Genomic DNA, 26,438 nt, shown 5'->3' with positions numbered 1-26,438 from the left:
TAAATGGCTTACAGTGTCCCTGTCACAACAAGACACTTGGAACTGTTAAATACCTACAGGGATCAGAGGGCAGCAAAGCAGCAACTTTTGAAGACATAAGCCACCAGGAAAAAGAGGAAACATGCTATTCTTTTACAGGGGGTGAGGTCACAAAGTTACTTTAGGTAAAAACTAAGGGCAATTATTTGTTAATATGCAAATTCTTAAGTACCTGGTACATCAGTGATGGTAGGAATCAGTACAATGGGATCACTAAAATGAAAACTGGGCAAAACACTAATGTGGAGACCTGAAAGTAACAATTGAAATCATTTCTTCTGTTCATTCTTCTCAAAAATAATTGTACTAGCAATAACAAGTTAGGTAATTGTATTGGCTCTAGTAATGATGGTCCATTTTTAGGATTTCTGGAGGCAGAGGTAGCAGAGGGACTGGCTAATAAACAATGGGCCCTGATGGTATTCATCCCAGAGTTCTAAGAGAACTTCTAAGGTACTGTATAGTTGTTGAATGAGAACCGCATCTTTTTAATCTATCTCCTCTAACAGTAGAAGTTCCCCATGACTGGTGGACAGCTAATATTTACCTATCCACAAGAAGGACAGCAAGGTAGAAGCTGACAACTACAGGCCAGTGAGTTTAACATCAGTTGAACCAAGTTAATGAAATCACTCCTGAAAAGAAGGATCATTGATCACTTAAAAACAGACAACTTGCTGGACCCATAGCAGCATGGCTTTATTGAGGGCAGATCATCTCAGACTAATCTGAATTAATTCATTTAACTATATAACTAATGTTTTGGACCAGGGTGGTGCTGTTGCAGAGATGTATAGTAACTAAGTAGAACTACTTCACTACTGTACTTAAGTACCTTAAGTACCGAAAGGCGGTATCTGTACATTCCTAGAGTAGAATTTTTTTCTCCTACTTCCACTTTTACTTCACTACATTTTTTCAATGATTTCAATACTTCTACTCCAATATTTTTTTTTTTTGTGCTGCATAGTTACTCGTTACAATTATAAAAATTACCACTGCCAGAACAGTAGATGGCAGGTTTCATGAAGCTCAAAACATGTGTATTATCAGCGCATAAGAAAATAAAAGCTACTGTATGTAGAAATAAAAGCTGCATTTGAAATAATAAAAAACAATATGATGTTCAAACTTTTGACTTCTTTCTTTAAAAACTACATAAAACAGTACTTGTACTTTTACTTTCAGTACTTGAGTAGCATTTTTTTTTCAAAACTACTGGTACTTTTACTTTCAGTACTTGAGTAGCAAAATTAAAAAAAAAACTACTTGCAATACTTAAGTACAAAAAATGTTGAATACTTCAGTACTTCTACTCAAGTCACTTGTTGATCGAGCACTTCCACTTCTACTCAAGTCACTTTTTGATCGAGCACTTGTACTTTTACTCAAGTATGGGTTTCCTTATACAACTCTGTGCTGTTGAGATAGCATATCATGATTTCAGCAACGCATTTGATAAAGTTCCACATAATGATCTAATACAAAAGATGTACAAGCTAAGACTTAACCCTAGGGTGGTTCAGTGGATATGCAGTTGGTTTTAAATGAGGTTCACTCGGAACAGAGACTAGTCACTAGTTGTGTACCACAAGGCTCTGTACTAGGTCCTGTTCTATTTAATCTATATGTATAGTAAGTGATATAACAAAAGGGGTGTTGGGTAAGGTATGCCTTTTTGCTGATGATACAAAGGTGTGAAATAGGGTTGATATCACTGGAGGTGTCTTTAACCACTTCTGGACTGGAAGGTTTTGCCCCCTTAATGACCAGGCTATTTTTTGCTATTCGGCACTGCGTTATTTAAACTGACATATGCGCGGTCATGCAACGCTGTACCCTATTAAAATAATTTTTTTCCCCACAAAGAGAGCTTTTTTGGTGGTATTTGGTCACCTGTGCGATTTTTATTTTTAGCGCCATAAACAAAAAAAGAGCGACAATTCTGGAAAAAAACAACAATATTTTTCAAATGAAACCATAGGATGTATTAGATCAAAGACCCAAAACATCAGTGCCGCCTGGTGTTTTGGGTCTTTGATCTAATACATCCTATGGTTTAATTTATTGAGTTTGGTAGGTGGCTGCTTGTTAGGTTTTTTCATTATTTCATACTTGGCGCAGGGTGGAGATTGCTTGTGATTTTTACAGGTTATTCTCCCTTTGGTATATGAAAAATATTTTTCACTTTCTGCTATATATAATTCCTGAAAAAAAATCTAATTTTTTCATCATTTTAAGTCAATTTGTATTCTGCTACATATTTTTCGGAAAAAAAAAACTAGGGGAAAGATTTATGTAATTTTTTTCTTTTTTTACTAGTAATGGCGGTGATCTGCGATTTTTAGTGGGACTGCGACATTGCGCAGACAGATGGGACCCGTAACTGACATTTTTGACACTTTTTGGGGGGGCCAGTGACATTACTACAGTAATCAGTGCTAAAAATATGCACTGTTACTGTAAAAATTACACTGGCAGGGAAGGGGTTAACCTAGAGGTTATCAAATGGGGGAGGGACTTGTAGAATCAACACAGAGACCTGTGGTCCTAAATAAGAGGATCACAGGTGCTCTGTGTTCATTCCATAGAAAACAACAGTCTGCTGTGTTTACAACAGCAGACCGTCGTTCTCTGTTAGCGGGGAACGATAGTGGGTGCCCGATGGTAATTATCATTTCAGATGATTGCAAAATGAGCAAACCGTGTGGCAAGGCAGTGGGAAAAGCGAATAGAAGTCTAGGATGCATCCCCTTTATAGATCTTTGGTGAGACCTCATTTAGGATACTGTGTCCAGTTCTAGAGACCTCACTTACAAAAGGATATTGATAAGATAGAACGAGTCCAAAGATGGGTAGCAAAAATGGTGAAAGGTGTGGGTGATAAAACAGGAACTTTATATGTATAGTCTGGAGGTAAGAAGGGAAAGGGGGGATATGATTGAAACCTTTAAATACATCAAGGGGTTGAATAAGGTTTAGGAGGGCAGTATTTTCAATATGAAACCAAGATCAAGAACACAGGGACATGATCTCAAACTAATGAGGAAAGAGGAAAGTTCAAAATTAATATTAGAAACATAATTTTTCTCAAAGGGTAGTTAATGATTGGAACAGACCTGCAGCAGAAGTAGTGAGGCAGTCAACAGTAAATGGCTTCAAACATGCTTGGGACAAATATGGATCTATACTCGGGCAAAAATTTGGTTACAAAAAAAAACACATATAAATAAAAAAAATAAATAAATAAAAAAAAAATGGAACGACCATTTGGTCTTTATTCTGCTGTCACTTTCCTATATTTCTATAGTAGCAACCAAGAGGAATTTCATTTGCAGAGGTCAGAGCAGAATAATATGAATGAGAAAAGGGTTAAATACCAGCGCTATGGAGTTTCAGTACTTTATTGGACTAAAATAGTGGTGTAAGCTGCCCCCAACCTACCACTGAGGTAGTAGATTAGAAAAAAATGCAAGTGATGTTGGGACCGGCGCTACCACTTTAAATATTATGTCTGTGCAATTCCATAAACTGTATAATTCATACATTTATTCAAAAAGTGCATATAGTGCTTTGTAGTGCAAGATAAAACCAAAGTGCTGCGTGCTAGTAAACCTTCAAATAAATTAGCATGGGCTGTGCTCAGTGTACCATATCATAAATCACATATGCATATACAAAGTGCTGAGTGCTACTGATACCAATAACCATGTGTGTGATTGCGTGCTGTAACAATGTATGGTGCCAGTGGATACCCCACCGATTGCACCGCTGCTTACCGCACTCTTAGACAGTTGGCTCGGCACGCCCGTGGTTTGTGTACGTCAGTACGTCACTTCCGGGAACGGTGGTTTGAGTCGGTGGAACGCGGAAGCGACCTGGCGAACACCTCAAGCTGATAGTGAACTCCCAAATGTGATGCTACGTTGGTTTATCCTTAACAAACATGTACTACGCAATGGAGGCTTATCTTTTGTTCTAGTGACCAAGGAGTGCCGAGCCAACTGTCTAAGAGTGCGGCAAGCAGCGGTGCAATCGGTGGGGTATCCACTGGCGCCATACATTGTTACAGCACGCAATCACACATGTGGTTATTGGTATCAGTAGCACTCAGCACTTTGTATATGCATATGTGATTTATGATATGGTTCGGACCTCGCAGCCGTGGAACGCGGAAGCTTCCCGGCTCGACTCAACACTGATCCAAGGCAGCTTGACCGTGAGTTTTTACTATCTTTTGGCTGACATTCCTACTATATATTGCCTCATGGGATTCCCCTCTCTCTCCCCTATGTGAGACCGCCAGCCTGTGCCTTTGCTGGATTGTGGAGAGGGATCCCCGGAATCTTACTCCAGCCAGGACCATTTCATCCATCAGGTTGTATATGCTACACCCTAGTGGTCTTTTTTGGGGACTGCAGCACAAACAACCTATATGGGATACATCACTTACGGAATTATATATATTTTTTTCACCTTTATCACTGCACCACCAGGAATCCTTTTCACCACCATTATATTTGTACTATTTTATTTTTATCACTGCACTACCAGGAATCTTTTTTATCACCAATATATCTGTACCATTTTATTTATCCTTTCTATATATTTATTTCACACTGTAATTGTATAATGGAATAAAAGTCACTGATACACAAAAAATTTTTTGTTTTATTTGTCACACCTCCGGCACTATTTGATTGGGACCATTTTCCCCATACACTAACAGATCACATTGGTCGTTTTTTGGTTTGACACCACAGTGTCTTATTCTATTCATATCTTATAATTTTTGTGTATACCATTTTTTCCTCAATATATGAGAGGTTTTCTGCACTGATTGCACTTGTATAGCACTGTATTATTTGTTGTGGGTAGCGCCGTCTCAACCCCTTTGCACATTCACCCTACACTGAGCACAGCCCATGCTAATTTATTTGAAGGTTTACTAGCACGCAGCACTTTGGTTTTATCTTTGCACTACAAAGCACTATATGCACTTTTTGAATAAACGTATGAATTATACAGTTTATGGAATTGCACAGACATAATATTTAAGGTGGTAGCGCCGGTCCCAACATCACTTGCACTTTTTTTTAGAATATTATGAATGCTGATGGGAACAAATTGTCTATTAATAATTATGATGATTGCAAAGGTAACAAAATCTCTCTATTCTTATAATTAATCAGACCCACACCCATTGTTGTCAGACAATGCTGCAAACTGCCTAACTGTCCTTTCCTGGGCAAATCTTCATGTTACTTAAAGTGGAGTTCCGGGCACAACATTTTTTTTTCAATGAAAATACCCCCGGGATAGTCAGGGCTAGTACATTCCACAATGGCTAGCGTCTGATCTGTCCCGGTTCGTACTTACCTGCAAGAAGAAATACTCACTTTTAAAATTTCTTCTCCAGCGTTGCCATCTCTGTTGTGGGCACCCGAAGCCAGCGCGATCCTCTTCTGTGTCCTCTTCCGTGTCTTCTTCTCCCAGAATGCGCCTGCACCGGCCCCTCTCGTCACTTTTCCGGTGCCGCATTCCTCCACAGCTTCTGGGCATGCCCAGAAGCTGTTTAGCAAGGAATGCAGCGTCGCACCAGAAGTGACGAGCGGGGCCGGTGCCGTCGCATTGATTCCTGGGAGCGATGACGTTCAGCTCCCAGGAATCATTGCAAACCGGAAGTGACGGCGCGGGCCGCGGCCGCCGAGGGAGGAAGTGGAAGAAAGGTGAGTATATCTTTCTACAATTACAAGGTAAGTAAAAAAAAAAAAATCCTAACTATCCATTTCTGTTTCAGGTGAGGAAAAGCAAGCGGATGGCCACAAAATCGGTTATGTCGATTTTGTGGCCGGAACTCTGCTTTAATGTAACATTAAACCTTCATATTTTTTCAATCGATAACCGTGTTATACTTCCCTTCTTTGTGCAATGGTTTTGCAGAGAGCAGCTCTGATCCTCCTCTTCTGGGGTGCCTGCCAGTGCTCCAGGCTCCTCCTCTTTGACAAGTGCCCCCAAAGAAAGCTGCTTTCCATGGGGGCACTTGTGCAAGCTTGATTTCAAGCCACCCTGTCTGCGTCCATTTACACAGACTGGTCCGCTCCCTCATCACATCTTTGATTGACATCAGCAGGAGCCAAAGCACATTATGAAATACTTCCCTTAAAACGATGCTCTCCATGTGAGTGGCCAGAGCTGCGATGATGACACTCCTGCACACGCGAGTGGGAGCTCTCGGTTACGGCCCTTAGTTTCCTTTAAAAGATATCCCCTTACCTCTTGCTCCCTTTACAACTCGAAAATTTAGGATTTCCCCTTACTCTCTGTCTCTTAGTGACAATGGTCACAAATAGAAGGGTTAATCTACCCACTAGGGATGCGGACAGCAATAAACGTTTGCCAAAGAGCCTAAATCTTCCCTTCTATTAGGGAATTTTCTATTAGGAAATACAAAATAAATTTTGCTTATACATACACTTTAAATATATACAGAATCTTTCCTTGATCATGCAAAGGCTTTTATTGGCATGCTTTGATAAATAATATATATATATATATATATATATATATATATATATATATATATATACACACACACATAGTATCTTACAAAAGTGAGTACACCCCTCACATTTTTGTAAATATTTTATTTTTTATTATATCTTTTCATGTCACAACACTGAAGAAATTACACTTTGCTACAATGTAATGTAGTGAGTGTGCAGCTTGTATAACATTGTAAATTTGCTGTCCCCTCAAAATAAGTCCACACACAGCCATTAACCGCTTCCATACAGAGCAGTTAGACACCCTTCCTGCCCAGACCAATTTTCAGCTTTCAGCACTCTCACACTTTGAATGACAATTGCTCAGTCATGCTACACTATAACCAAACAAAATTTTTATCATTTTTTTCACACAAATAGAGCTTTCTTTTGGTGGTATTTGATCACAACTGGGGTTTTTTTTTTTCGTGATATATGCAAAAAAAGAGCAAAAATTTTGAAAAAAAAACACTTTTTTTTAGTTTCAATTATGAAATTTTGCAAAAAATAAATTTTTCTTCATACATTTGGGCCAAAATGTATACTGCTACATGTCTCTGGTAAAATTAACCCAAATTAGTGTATATTATTTAGTCTGTGTGAAAGTTATTGAGTCTAGAAGCTATGGTACCAATTACTGAAAATTGATCACACCAGATGTACTGACTGCCTATCTCCTTTCTTGAGGCCCTGAAATGTCAGGACAGTACAAATACCGACCAAATGACCCCTTTTTGTAAAGTAGACAGTCCAAGGTATTTAGTAAGAGGCATGGTGAGTTTTTTGAAGTTGTAATTTTTTCCCACAATTCTTGGGAAAATGAAGAAAAATTTTTTTTTTCTTTTTTTTCCCACAAAGTTGTCAATTTATAAGCTATTTCTAACACATAGCATGTACACAGCAAAAATTACACCCAAAAATACATTCTGCTACTCCTTCCGAGTATGGCGATACCACATGTGTGAGACTTTTACACAGCCTGGCCACAAAAAGAGACTCCACGTCCAAGAAGCACATTCAGGCGTTCTAGGAGCATAAATACACATAAAACTTTCTTACTACCTATCACACTTTTCAAGGCCCTAGAGCACCAATACAATGGAAAAGTCCACAAAATGACCCCATTTTGGAAAGCAAACACTCCAACGTATATTCTATGAGGCATTATGGGTCGTTTGAACATATCATTTTTTTCCACAGGTTTTTGGAAAATGTGGGAAAAAAATGAAAACTTTTTTTTTTTACACAAAGTTGTCAATTTATAGGATATTCCTAACACATAGCTTGTACACAGCAAAAATGACACCCCAAAATACATTCTGCCACTCCTCCTGAGTATGGCAATACCACATGTGTGAGACTTTTTCACAGCCTAGCCATATAGAGGGGCCGAACATCCAAGGAGCATCATCATGCATCCTAGCCACTTGCCTAGGCCTATTTTTGACATTTGGTGTTTACAAGCTAAAATCAGTTGTTTTGCTAGAAAACTGCTTAGAACCCCCAAACATTATATATTTTTTTTTAGCAGAGACCCTAGAGAATAAAATGGAGATTATTGCACTATTTTTTATCACACCGTATTTGCGTAGCGGTCTTCCAAACGCAGTTTTTTTGGAAAAAAATCACTTTTTTTAATTAAAAAATAAGAAACCAGTAAAGTTAGCCCAATTTTTTTCCATAATGTGAAAGATAATGTTACGCCGAGTAAATAGATACCCAACATGTCATGTTTCAAAATTGCGCACGCTCACGGAATGGTGACAAACTTTCGTACTTAAAAGTCCCCATAGGCGACAATTTAAAAATTTCTACAGGTTGCCATCTTTGAGTTACAGAGGAGGTCTAGGGCTCAAATTATTCCCCTTGCTCTAACGATCGCGGCGATACCTCACATGTGTGGTTTGAACACCGTTTACATATGTGGGCGGGGTTTCTGTATGCATTCGCTTCTGCGCGCGAGCTAACGGGGACAGGGCGCTTTAATTTTTTTTTTTTTTACTATTTATTTTATTTATTATTTTTTATTTTTACACCGTTTAAAAAAAAAAAAAAAATTGATCATTTTTATTTCTATTAAAAGAAATGTAAATATTCCTCGTAATAGAAATAGGCACGACAGGACCTCTTTTTTGTGAGATCTGGGGTCAAAAAGTCCTCAGATCTCACAAGTACACTAAAAGATAGAAAAAAAAAAAAAAAATAATAATTATAATATAAAATGAAAAAAAAAAAAAAAAAAGGACCTATAAACTGGTTGCTAGGCAACAACATTTTCCGTAGCTCCGGTCCTCCAAGACCATAGAGTCAAGTGAGGGCAAGCTTGCCCTCACTCGACATCCTGTCTGTGAGGATTCGGGACCGGATCGTTTTCCCCGCTGCCGGCGGGTCCGGTAAGCGGGGAAAAGGACCGGAACGCGTCGGGAGGGGGGGGGGGGCGCCTCTTCCGCCATCCCGGAAGGGTGATCCCACGGCGAATCCGCCGCTGGGACCACCCTTATCGGAAAGCCAACCGTCCACCGTTTAAAAAAATACCAGGGTTATGGCAGCTATCTGCTACCATAACACCGGTATTTAGGTTTAAACGGACGACGTATATAAACCTTTTTGGACTTGGACATGGTGGCTGTATGAAGGGTGACAGGTACTCGGGTACTTTGTTGGGCAGGTGACAGGTACTCTGGTACTGATGAGCAGGTGGCAGGTACTCGGGTACTCCGATAGGCAGGTGACAGGTACTCGGGTACTCTGATGGGCAGGTGACAGGCAGGTGATAGGTACTGATGAGTAGTACTCACTGACTGAAAGGTGATAGGTGATACTGTACTGATGGGTACTGATGATCAGTACTGATACGTGATAGGTACTGATGAGTACTGATGAGTAGTGATGGGTACTGATGAGCAGGCGGCAAGTACTTGGGTACTTCAGGCGTCAGGTACTCTGATGAGCAGGTGGAAGGTACTCGGGTACTCTGATGGGTAGGTGACAGGTACTCGGGTACTTTGAGTACCTGTCAACGGAGTACCCGTCATCAAAGTACCCGAGTACCTGTCATCAGAGTACCCGAGTACCTGTCATCAGAGTACCCGAGTACCCGTCATCAGAGTACCCGAGTACCCGTCATCAGAGTACCGGAGTACCCGTCATCAGAGTACCCGAGTACCTGTCATCAGAGTACCCGAGTACCTGTCAGAGTACCCGAGTACCCGTCATCAGAGTACCCGAGTACCCGTCATCAGAGTACTCGAGTACCTGTCATCAGAGTACCCGAGTACCTGTCATCAGAGTACCCGAGTACCCGTCATCAGAGTACCCGAGTACCTGTCATCAGAGTACCCGAGTACCCGTCATCAGAGTACCTGAGTACCCGTCATCAGAGTACCCGAGTACCTGTCATCAGAGTATCCGTCATCAGAGTACCCGAGTACCTGTCATCAGAGTACCCGAATACCTGTCACCAGCCCATCAGAGTACCCGAGTACCTGTCATCTGAGTACCTGATGACAGGTACTCGGGTACTTTGATGGGCTAGTGACAGGTGCTCTTTATTGGGGGGGGGCAATCAGTGTGTTTAGGGTGCACTGTAGTTGGTAACTAGCTGTTACCACAATCTCCTCCTCACACAGGATCAGTGTAGTGTGTGAGGAGGAGAACACGGTGACAGCTAGTTACCGTGTTCTCTGTTGACATTTGTGACCGGCTGTGATTGGACACAGCCGGTCACGTGGTAAAGAGCCAATTTCATTGGCTCTTTACCTAGATCGGGGATCGACTCTGTCCGAGGGACGAGCCTCGTCCCCGATCGCTGCTCTGCGCGCCCCCGGGGGCGCGCATTGCAGAGAGAACGAGCGGCTCGTGCTGGAGCCGCTCATGTGATCGGCTGTGATTGACACAGCCGATCACGTGGTAAACAGCCAATTTCTATTGGCTGTTTACCTTGATCAGTGATGGGCTATGTCCGAGGGACGAGCCTCATCCCTGATCGCGCCGCTGCGCGCCGCCGGGGGCGCGCACTGGCAGCTAGAACGGGCCGACGTCATATGACGGCGGCCCGGATCTAGACAACCACCTTGCCGACGTCATTTTACATGACTCGGTAAGGAAGTGGTTAATGTCTAAACCGTTGGCAACAAAAGTGAGTACACCCCTAATTGAAAATGTCCAAATTGGGCCATTTTCCCTCCTCGATTTCATGTGACTCGTTAGTGTTACAAGGTCTCAGGCCTGAATGGGGAGCAGGTGTGTTAAATTTGGTGTTATCGCTCTCACTCTCTCATACTGGTCACTTGAAGTGCAACATAGCACCTCATGGCAAAGAACTCTCTGAGGATCTGAAAAAAAGAATTGTTGCTCTACATAAAGATGGCCTAGGCTATAAGAAGACCCTGAAACTGAGCTGTAGCACGGTAGCCAAGACCATAAAACGTTTTAACAGGACAGATTCCACTTAGAACAGGCCTTGTCATGGTCGACCAAAGAAGTTGAGTGCACATGCTCAGCGTCATATCATATCTTTGGGAAATAGACGTATGAGTGCTGCAGAGGTTGAAGGGGTGGGGGGGTCAGCCTGTCAGTGCTCAGACCATACGCTGCACATTGCATCAAATTTGTCTGCATGGCTGTCGTCCCAGAAGGAATCCTCTTCTAAAGATGATGCACAAGAAAGCCTGCAAACAGTTTGCTGAAGGCAAGCAGGCTGATGAGACCAAGATAAACGTGTTTCGTTCAGGTGGTGTCAAGCGTATGTGGTGGCAACTAGGTGAAGAGTACAAAGGCAAGTGTGTCTTGCTGACAATCAAGTATTGTGGTGGGAGTGTCATGGTCTGGGGCTGCATGTTGCATGCTGTTGGCACTGGGGAGCTACAGTTGATTGAGGGAACCATGAACATCTACTGTGACATACTAAAGCATAGCATGATCCCCTCTCTTCGGAGACTGGGCCACAGGACAGTATTCCAACATGATAACGACCCCAAACACACCTCCAAGAAGACCACTACCTTCCTAAAGAAGCTGAGGGTAAGGGTGATGGACTGGTCAAGAATGTCTCCAGACCTAAACCCTATAGAGCATCTGTGGGGCATCCGCAAACAGAAGGTGGAGCAGCGCAAGGTCTCTAACATCCACCAGGTCTGTGATGTCGTCATGGAGGAGTGGCAACAAGTGAAGCTCTGGTGAACTCCATGCTCAAGAGGTGTGAGGTATGTAGAGGGATGTAGTCACTTTTGTGATATACTGTATATTATATATATATATATATATATATATATATATATATATATATATATATATATATAGATAGAGAGAGAGAGAGAGAGAGAGATAGTGTGCATAGAATGTAATAATTAATGCTTTTCACAAACCAGAAAGTGTAGCACTATATCCAATATTACAATGTATTGTGCAAAATAATGCATTAAATAAAATGCTCAAAGATGTTACTTCAATTAGAAATAAATAAATTCATATTATTGTGTGCAATAAGTAAAAAAACAGGTGACATTTCATATATATACAAAAATGCTCTTAGAAGAGCTCATAAAGCAAGATAAAAGAGTCTGAAGACATGCAAATCCACAGAGAGAGGGGGAATCTCCACAAGAATCAGTCTAAGTCAGGGAAAGAAAGCTTTCAGATCCCAAGTATGTATATACTGTATATAAAATTATTTATTGAATTATTTTGCACCATACATTTTAATATTGGATATAGCGCTACACTGTCTGGTTTGTAAATGTTGTATACTTTGTATCTAAATATTGTGTTAACTGCTTATTTTTGGGTTTATTTAGGTCCTAGCACGGATTTCTTTTATATTTAAGATTAATTAACACTTGTTTGTATCATACAGTCTGTACAGAACACTGGGTATAAATAGTGCAATGTACATGAGTATTAATAACTTGATTATGAAGAACAGAGTGAGGCGCTTTGCATCTATATTTATAAATTACATTAACTTCATATTTAAATATATAAAAAGAAAAGTGCTGAGAACTGCAGCTTGTTGAATAACCACATGTTCGATGTGTAATATCAGCATTTGGCTGTCATTTTCAATTGCTCTCTTGTGACAAAAAGAATAGTTTTAATGTCTGTTTGCTTTCTCTTTTTTATGCAAAGTACGTTCATAATAATATTAATATTACATACAAGGTATTTTTAACCAATATCATCAGTTTTCTATAATTGCTATTTAACAAGCTTAAATTAATTTCTATTTTACCTGTTAAAGCGAATCAGTTCCTGTCTAAGCACTGTATTCATTGATTCCTCATAGACCACGGGATATTTTTCTATCACTTTATCCAAGTTGAAGTCATTTGGTAATTTATTGAGTATATCTCTAGCCAAATCTTCAACAATTTCCTATGAATAAAAAAAAAAGAATATAAAAATATTATTAACCAGTTTAATGTCACATGTATCTAAGGTTTACAGACAATGACTGGGTCCATGTATAATATACAGAATAGTAAATCATTACCCTCTAAATTACATACATGCCTACATGTTAAGGGGGCACGCTTTACATCTAAAGGAAAAGAGATTTTGTCTCCAAATGTGGAAAGGTTTCTTCACAGTAAGAGCTGTGACAAGGTGGAATAGACTCCCTCCAGAGGTGGTTCTGGCCAGCTCAGTAGATTGCTTAAAAAAAAGGCCTGGATTATTTTCTAGGTGTACATAATATAATAACTGGGTACTAACATTTATAGGTAAAGTTAATCCAGGAAATATCCGATTGCCTCTCGGGGGATCAGGAAGGATTTTTTTTCCTTGCTGTAGCAAATTGGATAATGCTTTGCTGGGGTTTTTAGCCTTCCTCTAGATCAACTGTGGGTATAGGATTGTATGGTTGTGTTTTCTTTTTTGTTTTTTATTGGTTGAGCTAGAATGAGCTAGATGGACTTTTTCAACCTGACTAACTATATATGTCTATATTTGAATGAACAGTGAATATTGTCCCGAGCAAACAATCAGATTCTAACTTCTAAATATATTTGACCGTAAGGTACAAAATAGACACTTTCTTTTAGATGTTTCATACAAGACTGCTTTCATTTGCAAACAATCCACCTAAAAACCATGGCCCAACATAAGTTAGATGACCAAGGAAATAGCTGAATATACAGTGGGGAAAATCATTTTTTGATCCTCTGCAGATTTTGTAAGCTTGCCCACTTACAATGAAATGGTCCATATTTTATCATGGGTGAATTTTAAATGATAGAGGCAGAATATCAACCACAAATTCAGAAAAATCACATGATACAAATATATTAAATTGAGTTACAGTCCAGTGAGTAAAATAACTATTTGATCCCCAAGCAAAACACGACTTAGTACTTGGTGGAGAAACCCTTGTTAGCAAGCACAGATGTTAAAGACGTTTCTTGCAGTTTTTTTTTACCAGGTTTGCACGCATCCCAGGAGGGGATTTAGCAGAGAAACAGCCCCAAAGCATAATGTTTCCACCTCAGCGCTAGACTGTCGGGATAGTGTTTTTAGGGTCATAGTCAGAATTTTTCTTTCTCTAAGTACAGCGAGTCAAGTTAATGCCAAAGAGCTTAATTTTTGGTCTCATCTGTCCACAGCACTTTCTCCCAATCTTACTCTGTACTTTGTAGATGTTCATTTACAAACTTCAAACAGACCTCTACATGTGCCTTCTTGGGGAGGGGGACCTTGGGGGTGCTGCAGGATTTCAATCCATGTTGTCCAGCGTGTTGTGTTACCAATGGTTTGTTTGGTGACTGTGGTCCTAACTGCCTTGAGATCATTCTCAAGCTCCTCCCGTGTAGTTCAGGGCAGATCTCTTTTCTCATGATCATCCTTACCCCATGAGGCGAAATCTTGCATGGAGCTCCAGACCGAGGGCGATTGATGGTTATTTTATATTTCTTTCATTTGCAAAATAATCACTCCAGCAGTTGTATTCTTCTCACCAAGCTTCTTGCTGATGGTCTTGTAGCTTATTCCAGCCTTGTACAGGTCTACAATCTTGTTCCTGAAATCCATTCACAGCTCTTTGGTTTTGTTCACGATGGTGGGTTTGAATGGAAGAAAGAGATTCTGTGGACAGGTGTCTTTTATACACATAACAAATTGTTGTTAGGAGCACCTTCTTAAATTGATAGGACTAATCTGTATACCACATGAGCACATACTGTAGCCATTTTGTCAGAGCCAGAACTATTGTTGGTTGGTAAGGGATCAAATACTTATTTTACCCACTGAACTGCAACTCAATTTATAACATTTGTATCATGTTTTTTTTTTTCTGGATTTTTGGTTGATATTCTGTCTGTTATAGACCCTTCATTTCTTTGCAAGTGGACAAACTTATAAAATCTGCAAGGGATGATATTATTTTCCCCATTGTATGCAATTAACACTTATCTCATTTCCTTGCAGTATGGAAGCACTTAATGTGCTTTCTTGGAGATGACACTACCACCCTATTCATATAGTTTTAATGATACCATAGGCAACACAGAAACAAGCAGGTAAGCTTGTGTGTTCTCCTAGATGAGAAATATTAACCACTTGCCGACCGCTCACTGGAGCTCTACTGCGGCAAAGTGGTTAGTTCCCGTCCAGCGACGTAGACCTACGTCGCTGGACTCCTCCCCTTGTGGGTGGCACAGGCTCGATCCCGCTGTATTCAGTCACAGCGGGAGTCGGGCCAGGGGAGGAGCGGGGTTGATCACTGCCGCTCTTCCCCGATCGTCGGGGAATCGAGTTTGGAGATCCGCCCGCTTGTGTAAACAAAGCGGGCAGATCTCCTAAGTGACAGACAGTGACAGATTGCAGGGTTCAGCATAGCTGAACCTGCAATCTGTCCCTGTGTCACTCAGTCACCTCCCCCCACACACGTTAGTAAGCACCAGGCATACATTAACCCCTCCCTCTCCAATAAAATTAACCCCTTCCCTGCCAGTGTCATTTTTTACAGTAACAGTGCATATTTATAGCACTGATTACTGTAGTAATGTCACTGGTACCCCCAAAAGTGTAAAAAATGTCAGTCAAGGGTCCGATCTGTCCGCCGCAATGTCGCAGTCCCGCAAAAGAAATCGCAGATCGCCACCATTACTCGTTAAAAAAAAAAAAACACCAAAAATGACAGAAATCTTTCCCTTAGTTAGTAAACGCAATAACTTTTGCGCAAACCAATCAAAATACACTTATTGTGATTTTTTTTACCAAACATAGGTAGCAGAAAACAAATTGGCCAAAAATTTAGAAAAATTTAGATTTTTAAATTTTATGGGGGGGAATTTCATATAAAAAAATGTGAAAAATATTGTTATTTTTTCCAAAATTTACGCTCTTTTTTTGTTTATAGCACAAAAAGTAAAAATCGCACAGGTGATCAAATACCACCAAAAGAAAGCTCTGTTTGTGAGAAAAAAAAATTTCGTTTGAGTACGGCGTCGCACGACCGCGCAATTGTCAGTTAAATTCGCACAGTGCCGAATCGCAAAAAGTGGCCTGGACGTAAGACAGCAAAATCCTCCGGTGGTAAAGTGGTTAATCTATGAATTTCTAGGAAAAAGGAGGAACATTGGCCTAAGAAAAGCTGAAGATAAAAAAATGTCAACACGTGCATGGGAAAACTATAAAAAGTAGACGTTGTTTTCCTGAAAATAGTCATACCTTGTTTTACAAGGTACTTTTTATTAGAGGATTTTTCCACACCCCACTGATATAGTGTGATATGAACAACTATATTATAACAAATATATATAAATCGGTCTTTAAAGTATATTGTTATCCATGGTGTTTGAATTGTGTTAGCAATCACTGTAGGGCTAGCTTTATTTTACTATCGTTCTCTCCTCGTCTGGTGAATACGGGCCTCAAACTCCGAGTTTTGGGAGTGGAATTAAGGTATGACAGGAAAGGAAGAAAGAACTTGGAATAGGTAGGGGGAGTAGAGGAATGAGAGAATATGGAAGGCACTAATTGGATACAAGTTGCATGAAGGAAGGTTGTGGGACTTTAAATGAAGAGCATGGCACAGTCATGCACCTCCATCCCTGAATCTATAATAAAAAGAGAGGGTTAGGACTTTGTGTGAGGTATATGACACGTGACCAGATAATTAGCAAAAACACGATTACATATTTAGAAAAGTACAAGAACAGGTAAAATAGCACATAACAATGATACACACATGGGAATTAGAAAATTCAAATATATACACACAGTAAATACCGTAACATTTTGTACATGTACAACCACAATGCTATTGTAACACTGCGAAATATGATGAAAGGAGCTGATTTGTCCTCCATGTCATATAATTAGAGTATAACAAATATTGTCCTAATGATATCTAAAAAACTAAGGTATACTAAAACATAGGGGTAAAAACTGCATCCATAAAGCTCTACGCATTTCGTAGAATCGCTCCACTTCCTCAGGAATGGATGCGTAATATATATCTGCAAAAAGATTATATCAATATATATATAGAGAGACACCAATATGGTATATTGATAGTCCCAAAAAACAGGGAGTAAAAAATAGACGTGTTTCTCTGGCATTACAATAGCGTTAGTATTTCTTTTTACAACCTAACTTTCCAGCTAAAGTGAGGGAACCACCAGCCCAGACTGACTCAATTGCCTTATTTAATTGTTGCTGTAGGTGGCCTGCAATGCTATCAAACTTGAGATGGCATTGAAAGGCCATGTTGCATTGTGTCATGTGAAGATGGCATGCCTTAGCACTGACTTTCACAAAAGTTAATATTTGCATACTATAGTCACTCCAGGTCCAAGTACCCTGCAGCAACACTTTTTCAAACAAGTGGTACCAACTGTCACTTGGTGATGCCTAGACTTTGTAATAAAAAAAGTTATAGGATTAGTTTTCAAAGATTATTAAAGTAACAGGTAAAGTTTAAAGGTAACCTGTAATGAAGGGCTTATGGGGCCATGCTAGCGGACTTCTGAAGAGAGAGATGAGTAAAGGTAGAACGGGGCCCTAGGAAAGGTAGCAGCTTTGGTCTCCTTCATATTTTCAACTGACACTGATTAGGACTGCAATAGGCACAGACAGGGCCGGCCTTAGGTGTCCTGTGGCGCCCCCCGCTGCACACGCGCATTTTCTTGCACCTTTTTTGTGCTTTTTTTACTTTTCTTTTTTATGATCGCTAATAACTTAGCCCCCCTTACATCAGAGACCCCCCACACAGAGCCCCCCTACATCAGAGAGCCACCCCACACAGCCCCCCTTACATCAGAGACCCCCCACACAGAGCCCCCCTGACATCAGAGCCCCCCCACACAGAGCCCCCCTCACATCAGAGACCCCCCACACAGAGCCCCCCTCACATCAGAGACCCCCACACAAAGCCCCCCTCACATCAGAGACCCCTACACAAAGCCCCCCTCACATCAGAGACCCCCACACAGAGCCCCCCTCACATCAGAGAACCTCCACACAGAGCCCCCCTCACATCAGAGACCCCCCACACAAAGCCCCCCTCACATCAGAGACCCCCCACACAAATCCCCCCTCACACCAGAGACCCCCACACAGAGCCCCCTTACATCAGAGACCCCCCACACAAAGCCCCCCTCACATCAGAGACCCCACACACAGAGCCCCCTTACATCAGAGACCCCCCCACACAGAGACCCCCTCACATCAGAGACCCCCACACAAAGCCCCCCTAACATCAGAGACCCCCTACACACACACAAAGCCCCCCTTACATCATAGACCCCCACACAAAGCCCCCCTTACATCAGAGACCCCCCACACAAAGCCCCCCTTACATCAGAGACCCCCCACACAAAGCCCCCCTTACATCAGAGACCCCCCCACACAAAGCTCCTCTTACATCAGAGACCCCCAACACAAAGCCCCCCTTACATCAGAGACCCTCCCATACAGAGCCCCCCTCACATCAGAGACCCCCCACACAAAGCCCCTCTAACATCAGAGACCCCCCACACAGAGCCCCCCTCACATCAGAGACCCCCCACACAAAGCCCCCCTAACATTACAGACCCCCCCACACACACAACGCCCCCCTCACATCAGAGACCCCCACACAAAGCCCCCCTCACATCAGAGACCCCTACACAAAGCCCCCCTCACATCAGAGACCCCCACACAGAGCCCCCCTCACATCAGAGAACCTCCACACAGAGCCCCCCTCACATCAGAGACCCCCCACACAAAGCCCCCCTCACATCAGAGACCCCCCACACAAATCCCCCCTCACACCAGAGACCCCCACACAGAGCCCCCTTACATCAGAGACCCCCCACACAAAGCCCCCCTCACATCAGAGACCCCACACACAGAGCCCCCTTACATCAGAGACCCCCCCACACAGAGACCCCCTCACATCAGAGACCCCCACACAAAGCCCCCCTAACATCAGAGACCCCCTACACACACACAAAGCCCCCCTTACATCATAGACCCCCACACAAAGCCCCCCTTACATCAGAGACCCCCCACACAAAGCCCCCCTTACATCAGAGACCCCCCACACAAAGCCCCCCTTACATCAGAGACCCCCCCACACAAAGCTCCTCTTACATCAGAGACCCCCAACACAAAGCCCCCCTTACATCAGAGACCCTCCCATACAGAGCCCCCCTCACATCAGAGACCCCCCACACAAAGCCCCTCTAACATCAGAGACCCCCCACACAGAGCCCCCCTCACATCAGAGACCCCCCACACAAAGCCCCCCTAACATTAGAGACCCCCCCACACACACAACGCCCCCCTTACATCACAGACCCCCCGCACAAAGCCCCCCTTAAATCAGAGACCCCCCACACAAAGCCCCCCTTACATCAGAGACCCCCCCACACAAAGCCCCCTTACATCAGAGCCCCCACACAGAGCCCCCCTTACATCAGAGAGCCCCCCTTGCATCACAGACCCCCACACAAAGCCCCCTTACACCAGAGCCCCCCCCACACAGAGCCCCCCACATCAGAGAGCCCCCTTAAATCACAAACCCCCCACACAAAGCCCCCTTATATCAGAGCCCCCACCACACACAGAGCCCCCTTACATCAGAGAGCCCCCTTACATCGAAGACCCCCACACAAAGCCCCCCTTACATCAGAGCACCCCCACACAGAGCCTCCCACATCAGAGAGCCCCCTTATATCACAGACCCCCAACACAAAGCCCCCTTACATCAGAGCCCCCCACATCAGAGAGCCCCCCTTACATCACAGATCCCCCACACAAAGCCCCCTTACATCAGAGGCCCCCCCACATCAGAGAGCCCCCCTTACATCACAGACCCCCCACACAAAGCCCCCTTACATCAGAGCCCCCCCACACAGAGCCTCCCACATCAGAGAGCCCCCTTACATCACAGACCCCCCACACAAAGCCCCCTTAAATCAGAGCCCCCCCACACAGAGCCCCCAACATCAGAGAGAATCCCTTAAATCACAGACCCCCCACACAAAGCCCCCCTCACATCAGAGACCCCCCTTACATTTTTTGAAGGAGAGAGACCTCACTTACCTCACGCTGTCTGCAGCTTTTTTATTCTTTAAACTTCCCGCCCACACATCCCCGGGGAGTGTGGGCGAGGCGGGAGGAGGAGGAGAAGGGGCGGGAGGAAGAGGAGCTGATGATCTCTCCTCTGGCGTCCCTGCAGGGAGGAGGGATCTGTCAGCGTGGATCAGAGGCTGAGCTGTGTGTGATACACAGCTCGTCTCAGACTGCAGCAGTAGGAGACCGAGGCAAAGTCGCACAATGGGAGGTAAGCAGCGGCCGCGGCCTGTGTTAACCCTGTCCACGGCCTGATCTTCTGTGAGCTGTGATGCCTGCACGACGCCCCTGTTGCCCATGGTGCCCTGTGCGGCCGACCAGCACGCACACCCCAAAGGCCGGCCCTGGGCACAGAGAAGCTTCCCCATCTCCATTGTCTGTACAAACATGGCCCCATCAGACACCAACTGTCTAAAGTACATGCTCCCTTGTAGAGTGACAGACAGGTGCACCTACACTAACCTCCTGATTAACTGCAGAAACATAATCCAATATGGTTGGGCCATTTGGACATCCACTGGCCATAAGCGTTTTCCTAGGATGCCCTGTGAATGATCCAACTCTGTCTGAAAATAATAGCAGCCTGCCTGGCTCAGTTTTTTAAAAAGCTTTTTGATTACTGACCTAGGCCAAGCATATAACAGGTTAGGGCAGACACCTGGCGGGTGAAACGCGTCAATAGTAGTCCTCTCTGTCGGGAGTCCTGGACTCATGACTTGACCCATTGCTAACTCCTGATTTGAACCATCATTATATCCAGGCTAGCAATGGCTTTGTTGGGCTGAGACTTAAGACAGCTGGAAGCCACCATGCATGTGCTAACATGGAACTGCACACTACAGGTGAGACAATGGTTTCCTGTATTTACAGTGGTGAACTGGATCATTTGGTTCTAGTGAGCTAAGAGTGATACAAGCACCCTGATCTGGACATACGGGAAGACCGATCTGCATGGGTTGATTACACTGACCAGTAAGTAACCAAAGATACTAACTTTCGCTCCAGGCATGGAAATTGAATCAAGGTTTCATCAACTGACATTTTTATCCCTTGGCACAAGCTACCAGAGTGACACCGAACCAGGTGTGTCCCAGTAGTGTATGACGTTACTTGGCTCTCTCCTTTTCCACATTACAGTCTCCTTCTCATTATTGAACTGACTTTTTCACATTAATGAGATTAGACCGCAATTTATCCATACTTGGGATCTAGGACTGCCACACACTTGAAGTGGGCTCTGTACTCCTCAGATTCCGAGGCTATTGGCCACATCAGATCCTTACCATGGAATATACAGCCTAACCACATTGTGCTATTATCCTTGGTCTCATCCAATTTGTCACCTGGTAATATATGGGGACTAAAGGGCCATACACACTATAAGATTTTCTGAAGACTTTTTCCTTCAGATTTACCTTTTCTATGTAGTGCAAGGGCCTGCCAGATTGCATACAAATTGAAAGTGTTTAGGTTTGACCTCATATTATCTGGTTTTGGTAAATCTAAAGGAAAAAGTCTTCAGAAAATCTTATAGTGTGTATGGCCCATTAGTCACTACTCTACTAGGCCATATAGCTCTAGCCTGGTTCCTTGTAACATTTAGGCGATATTCATCAGCTGTTGGTCATCAGTTTGTTTTCATTGACTGCAAGTGTAATCTGGGTTGCTCCCTTCACACAGTTTGCAACATTGAAACTGTTGCATGTTTATACCTATTTGTATCTTATACTGTGTTATGGCCGCATTCCCCTATAATTACAACTTTGCACATTACCTTACTCAGCAAGGGAAATTGTTGCAGAACACAGCTGAATGAGATCCAACAAGGTTATTTCTAACTAGGGTTTGCTATGAGCCTGGAATCATGTTTTTATATTTTGACAACGTTGTAATTTTTTTATGGTGATTGGTAGAGTTATTGATTTTTCTATGTGATGATATTTTCTATATATTAACATCAATCAAAAAAAATTATTCCTAATTAAACTACTTGGATCATTGAGGTACCTTCTTCTATATCGGTTCTCCATACCATTTTTTTCATGAATCAGAACTTATCTGAATACTTGTTCTGGATCACTGATTCAGAAAGTATTAAAACCACTAGATCAGCAATACTGCAATGGCACCCTACATATTACTTTCAATATAGGTTTCCTTTAAGAATAATTACACATAGCAGCTTTTTAATTGTGTTTCAAATTCAGTCATGGGTGACGTTTCAGTAAACACTGTAGTAGAAATGAGCCTCTGGAAGGATCATAAGATGTGTAAAGGTGAGTGAATAAAATAGAGTTCACATGATGACAGTCGAGTAATAACAGGGTGAGAAGGAATACAGATATATGATCCTTCTGCCCCTTTCCTTGCTAATTCCATCAATCCCTGTCCATATCTCATCATAATGTAATCAAAACTAGGGAGCTGTGGCTGACAGTCATGCTCATTTATGATAAATGGGACATTTCTGATATAGGTTCTTTCATGCATATAAAACAGCTTTGTAATGGATACTTTAATAGTCAGCTCAGCAGTTAAAGCTTCAGCAAAACCTTGGTGTGCCTGCTTCATCAGGATGTAGAAAGACGAAGTAAAAAACGTACCTGCGATAATTACTGTTAATGATGTGCTCCAAATACTGCATTTAAAGTTTAGGTATATGAAAAGTTGTTTAGTTTTTAATAGAGTAAGGAAGGGTTAGAACCTCTGTCAGCTTTTTATTGCTGTCCATGTCCCCACTGGGAAGATTCATCCTCTCTATCCTGCAACGTACCTTATTCAAATGTCCAGGCTGGAGACCATAGAGTTGACATATTTTTTATGAAAGAATTACATGATCCTGCTCAGCCACATTAAAATCCTGATTTTCTTTTTTTTTTAAACTAAATGGCAGCAAGGAAATCTGGAGCAGTTTTGCATAGCAACTAGTTTCATTGTTTTAATTTGAAAAATGAAACCTCATTGGTTGTTGACAATTGCCCCACTTCTGCTTCATTCTCCAAATCTGAATTGCAGCAATAGGTCAGAACGTTCCATCAGTTTAGAAGTGTATTCAAAGTCCATCTACGCCTCACACTGCCAATGGCCCTTATTCAAGGAGCTGCAATGGCACTAAAAGTAGACCTGTCATCAGAACAGTATGAAAACTGTTACTGCTGACCTTCTGAAAATGCAGTTTCCTAGTTGTCATGCTATCCCTCTGGCTACAGTCCTAATATTCATGATAGTAGGGTATGCACCTTTAAAGGCAAGGCAGTAATGGCTGCTTCTTCATCCCTGTCCTGAGAGGTTCCTTTTAAGCTCTCAGAATAGTGAGTCTAAGGCTGTAGTTGCTGAAAATCAAATTCTACTTCCACGTCTCTGACTAGTGTGAATGAATAATTTAGCATTTTCAAATGAATATATGCTCCAGAAGATGTCTTTTATTTGCGTTACCTGTCATATAACCTGAATAGACCCATGACAGTAAATGCTTTACACTTCTGCAGAACCTGATTTTCTTCTAGTATTTATACATCATCCTCTACATTTTAAAGTGAAATCGCAGTTTGTCAACACTAAGTAACAGCTCACTTTAAGACCTTCAGACCTGGTGCACACTGGTGCGACATACACTGCGACTTTGGGAGCCCATGTCGCATGGCATGTATAAATCAATGGTTCCCTATGAGAGCCCTCTTAACTGGTCCAACACATGTCGGTCGGACTTTGAAAAAGGTTCATGCACTACTTTTTGTCCGACTTTGGCCCCATTTCAGCCCATTTAATATCACTGAAGTCGGATCAAAGTCAGATCATCTTAACTGATCCAACTTGTGGCATGCGACTTGTGCTATGAGGATCTTTAAATGGAACCCCACACCAAAATTCCCCCCAATTTCATACCAGGCCATTTGAGTCTAGTATGGATCTTGAGGGGAAACCCCAGGCCAAATTAAAAAAAATGGAGTGGGGTCCCCTCCAAAATCCATACCAGACCCCTATCGGAGGATGCATCCCAGCAAGTCAGAAAAGGGGGGGGAGAGCGCCCCCCTCCTGGACCATATCAGGCCACATGCCCCCAACATGGGGGGTGTTTGCTTTGGGGCAGGGGGACTCTGCGCCCCCCATCCCAAAGCACCCTGCCCCCATGTTGATGGGGACAAGGGTTCTTCCCGACAATCCTGGGTGGTGGATGTGGGGGTCTGCGGGCAGGGGGCTTATTGGAATCTGAAAGCCCCCTTTAACAAGAAGGGCCCCCAGATCCTGGCCTCCCTCATGTGTCTATCCAATAGACACACTTTGTTGTATGCCCTTAAGAAATCTGGCACACAAGATTGCACTCGGATTATTACTCGCTTTTGTAACCAGCACTCACAGATCAGAGCTGTTATTGGTAAATATTGGCATTTGTTAAGTATGGACCCTGCAATAGGCCCCTCTGTGTCAGAAAAACCGGCTATTGTCTATCAACCCCTGTAAACATTTAGGCACATCCTCCTGTCAATACCCTCTTGTCAATACATGTGCACTGACAAGAGGGTACGCCTCCCCAATGGCACAATTTTTAAACATAACCACTATGCCAATTGTAAAACAGCCGGAGTAGTATATCTCTTGACCTGCGAGTGCGGTTGCTTTTATGTGGGTAAAACCATTCAACCTTAGTACGAAGGCCTGTAATCCAGAATTGCCATGGGGTCACCATGTGACTCTTGTACATGATGGTAAGTTTTTGCGCATTCGGTTTGTTATTCTGGACAGGAAGGGCGACTGGAATAAGAGACTACTCTAACGCGAACTGCGTGGATCTATCAGTTGGGAGCAACATCTCCCCCTGGTATGGGGGAGGAGGGTTTTACATCACAGAGTTGGGATAAAGACATTTAATGCCATCTATTTTTCTCCTCCCTCCCCCTTTTCTCCCCCTTTTTCCTCCCTCCCATTTTTTTTCTATGTCTGGTTTTTATATTGCATTACCAAAGTTGTATTACTATGTTATATTTGTAATTATAGAGTATACATATGTTTTTTGATTGATTTGTGAACTATTTTTGTGTTCTGTACAGCCATCGGCAAAGTCCATCTATCTTTGCTCTTTTGTTTATATACATATTTCTTTTCTTCATATTATTATTATGCATAGCTTTGCTAATGTGCCTTTGGACATACTCTTTCTGGTCTATGTTTTAGCATATATTTTTGTGCTTTTCTTTTTTCCCCTATGTGGTGTTAGGAAACCCACCCGGCGCGTGCAGGCCGCCTGTGGTATTTCCACATGGTGACCTTGTTTACATCTGGGACAGTGCAGGCTCTATTTGTTGCTCCCTCCCCCGCTGTATTAGCAGCTCCATGGTGATGGGTTGAGTATGGCAGGCTCCGTCCTTACACGTGCCGGCGGGCTTGTGACGTGGGACATCGCTCCGCCCCCTTCAGGGTAAGGCCGCGCAGCGCATCACACGCCCGGGGGACCAAGCTGGAACGCACAGTTTTGGGCAATGGCAGAAGTATACCCGCCGAATGGATATACCCCGCCGGCGGGCTGTATAATGGAGTGACACTTTCATCCCATGAGTCTATTTCTATTTCCTGGCTTCTGCGGGTGGCGGAAGCGATCTCACCTTACTGGTGCAGTCCATGTGGAAGTACCATCTACTCCCTGGTAAACCTTTTTAAGCCCTTTTGTTATTGACTTTGGTACCTGTATCTATACCCTAGCTAGTACTCAGATATTGCTTTACTCTATATGCTCCCTCACTGCCATATACTCTGTATGATGGCTACATACATACTTACATATGTGTATCTTTTATGAGCGGTTGCCTTTTTGCAGTGCAGTTGTTTGTATGCATTGAACTGGATCCTCCTTGGTCTATTGAGGACATGCTCTTTGAATATATACATATACACCCCTTTCCTTAATTTTTCATACACACTATGATTCTGGTCATTATAATGGGGATAACCACTTATACACATGCATTATGCATATTTGTTGTTGAATCCATTTAATTTTCATAATGAAAACATATATTCATGTGGGCATTGTGCATACATAAGTATATATTCCTTTACATCTACAGATTAAGGGTCTGGTATTGTTGGATCAATGTCAGGTTCTGTTCATTTAAGTCGGCCATGAAGTCGTCCGACTTCCATGTCTGAGCAGTGTGAACCCAGCCTCAAGCAGTATGTATTTTCCATCCCATGCCTCCCCATCTACCCTGATTTGCCACCAGACCAACTGATATTTGGACAACTTGTTCAAGTCCATGCATACACTGCCCCTACCTAACTGCCGCCTCTGTGTGATGGCCTTTA

The 26,438-nt window shown here is 42.7% G+C and overlaps 1 protein-coding gene across 1 annotated transcript in view; it reads right to left on the bottom strand.

Annotated features, from left to right (window-relative positions):
- The window catches only part of LOC309559164 (dynein axonemal heavy chain 3-like), a 480,621-nt gene that overhangs the window by 40,431 nt on the left and 413,752 nt on the right, over positions 1–26,438 (bottom strand). Inside the window, exon 45 of the mRNA XM_082262311.1 lies at positions 12,814–12,956. Within this exon, the coding sequence (XP_082118437.1) occupies positions 12,814–12,956 (143 nt within the window). The remainder of the gene's footprint in view (positions 1–12,813; positions 12,957–26,438) is intronic.

Source organism: Pelophylax lessonae, assembly GCF_965119305.1.
Source record: "Pelophylax lessonae genome assembly, chromosome: 6".
Classification (NCBI taxonomy): domain Eukaryota; kingdom Metazoa; phylum Chordata; class Amphibia; order Anura; family Ranidae; genus Pelophylax; species Pelophylax lessonae.
This window is presented reverse-complemented; position numbering and strand designations above follow the sequence as displayed.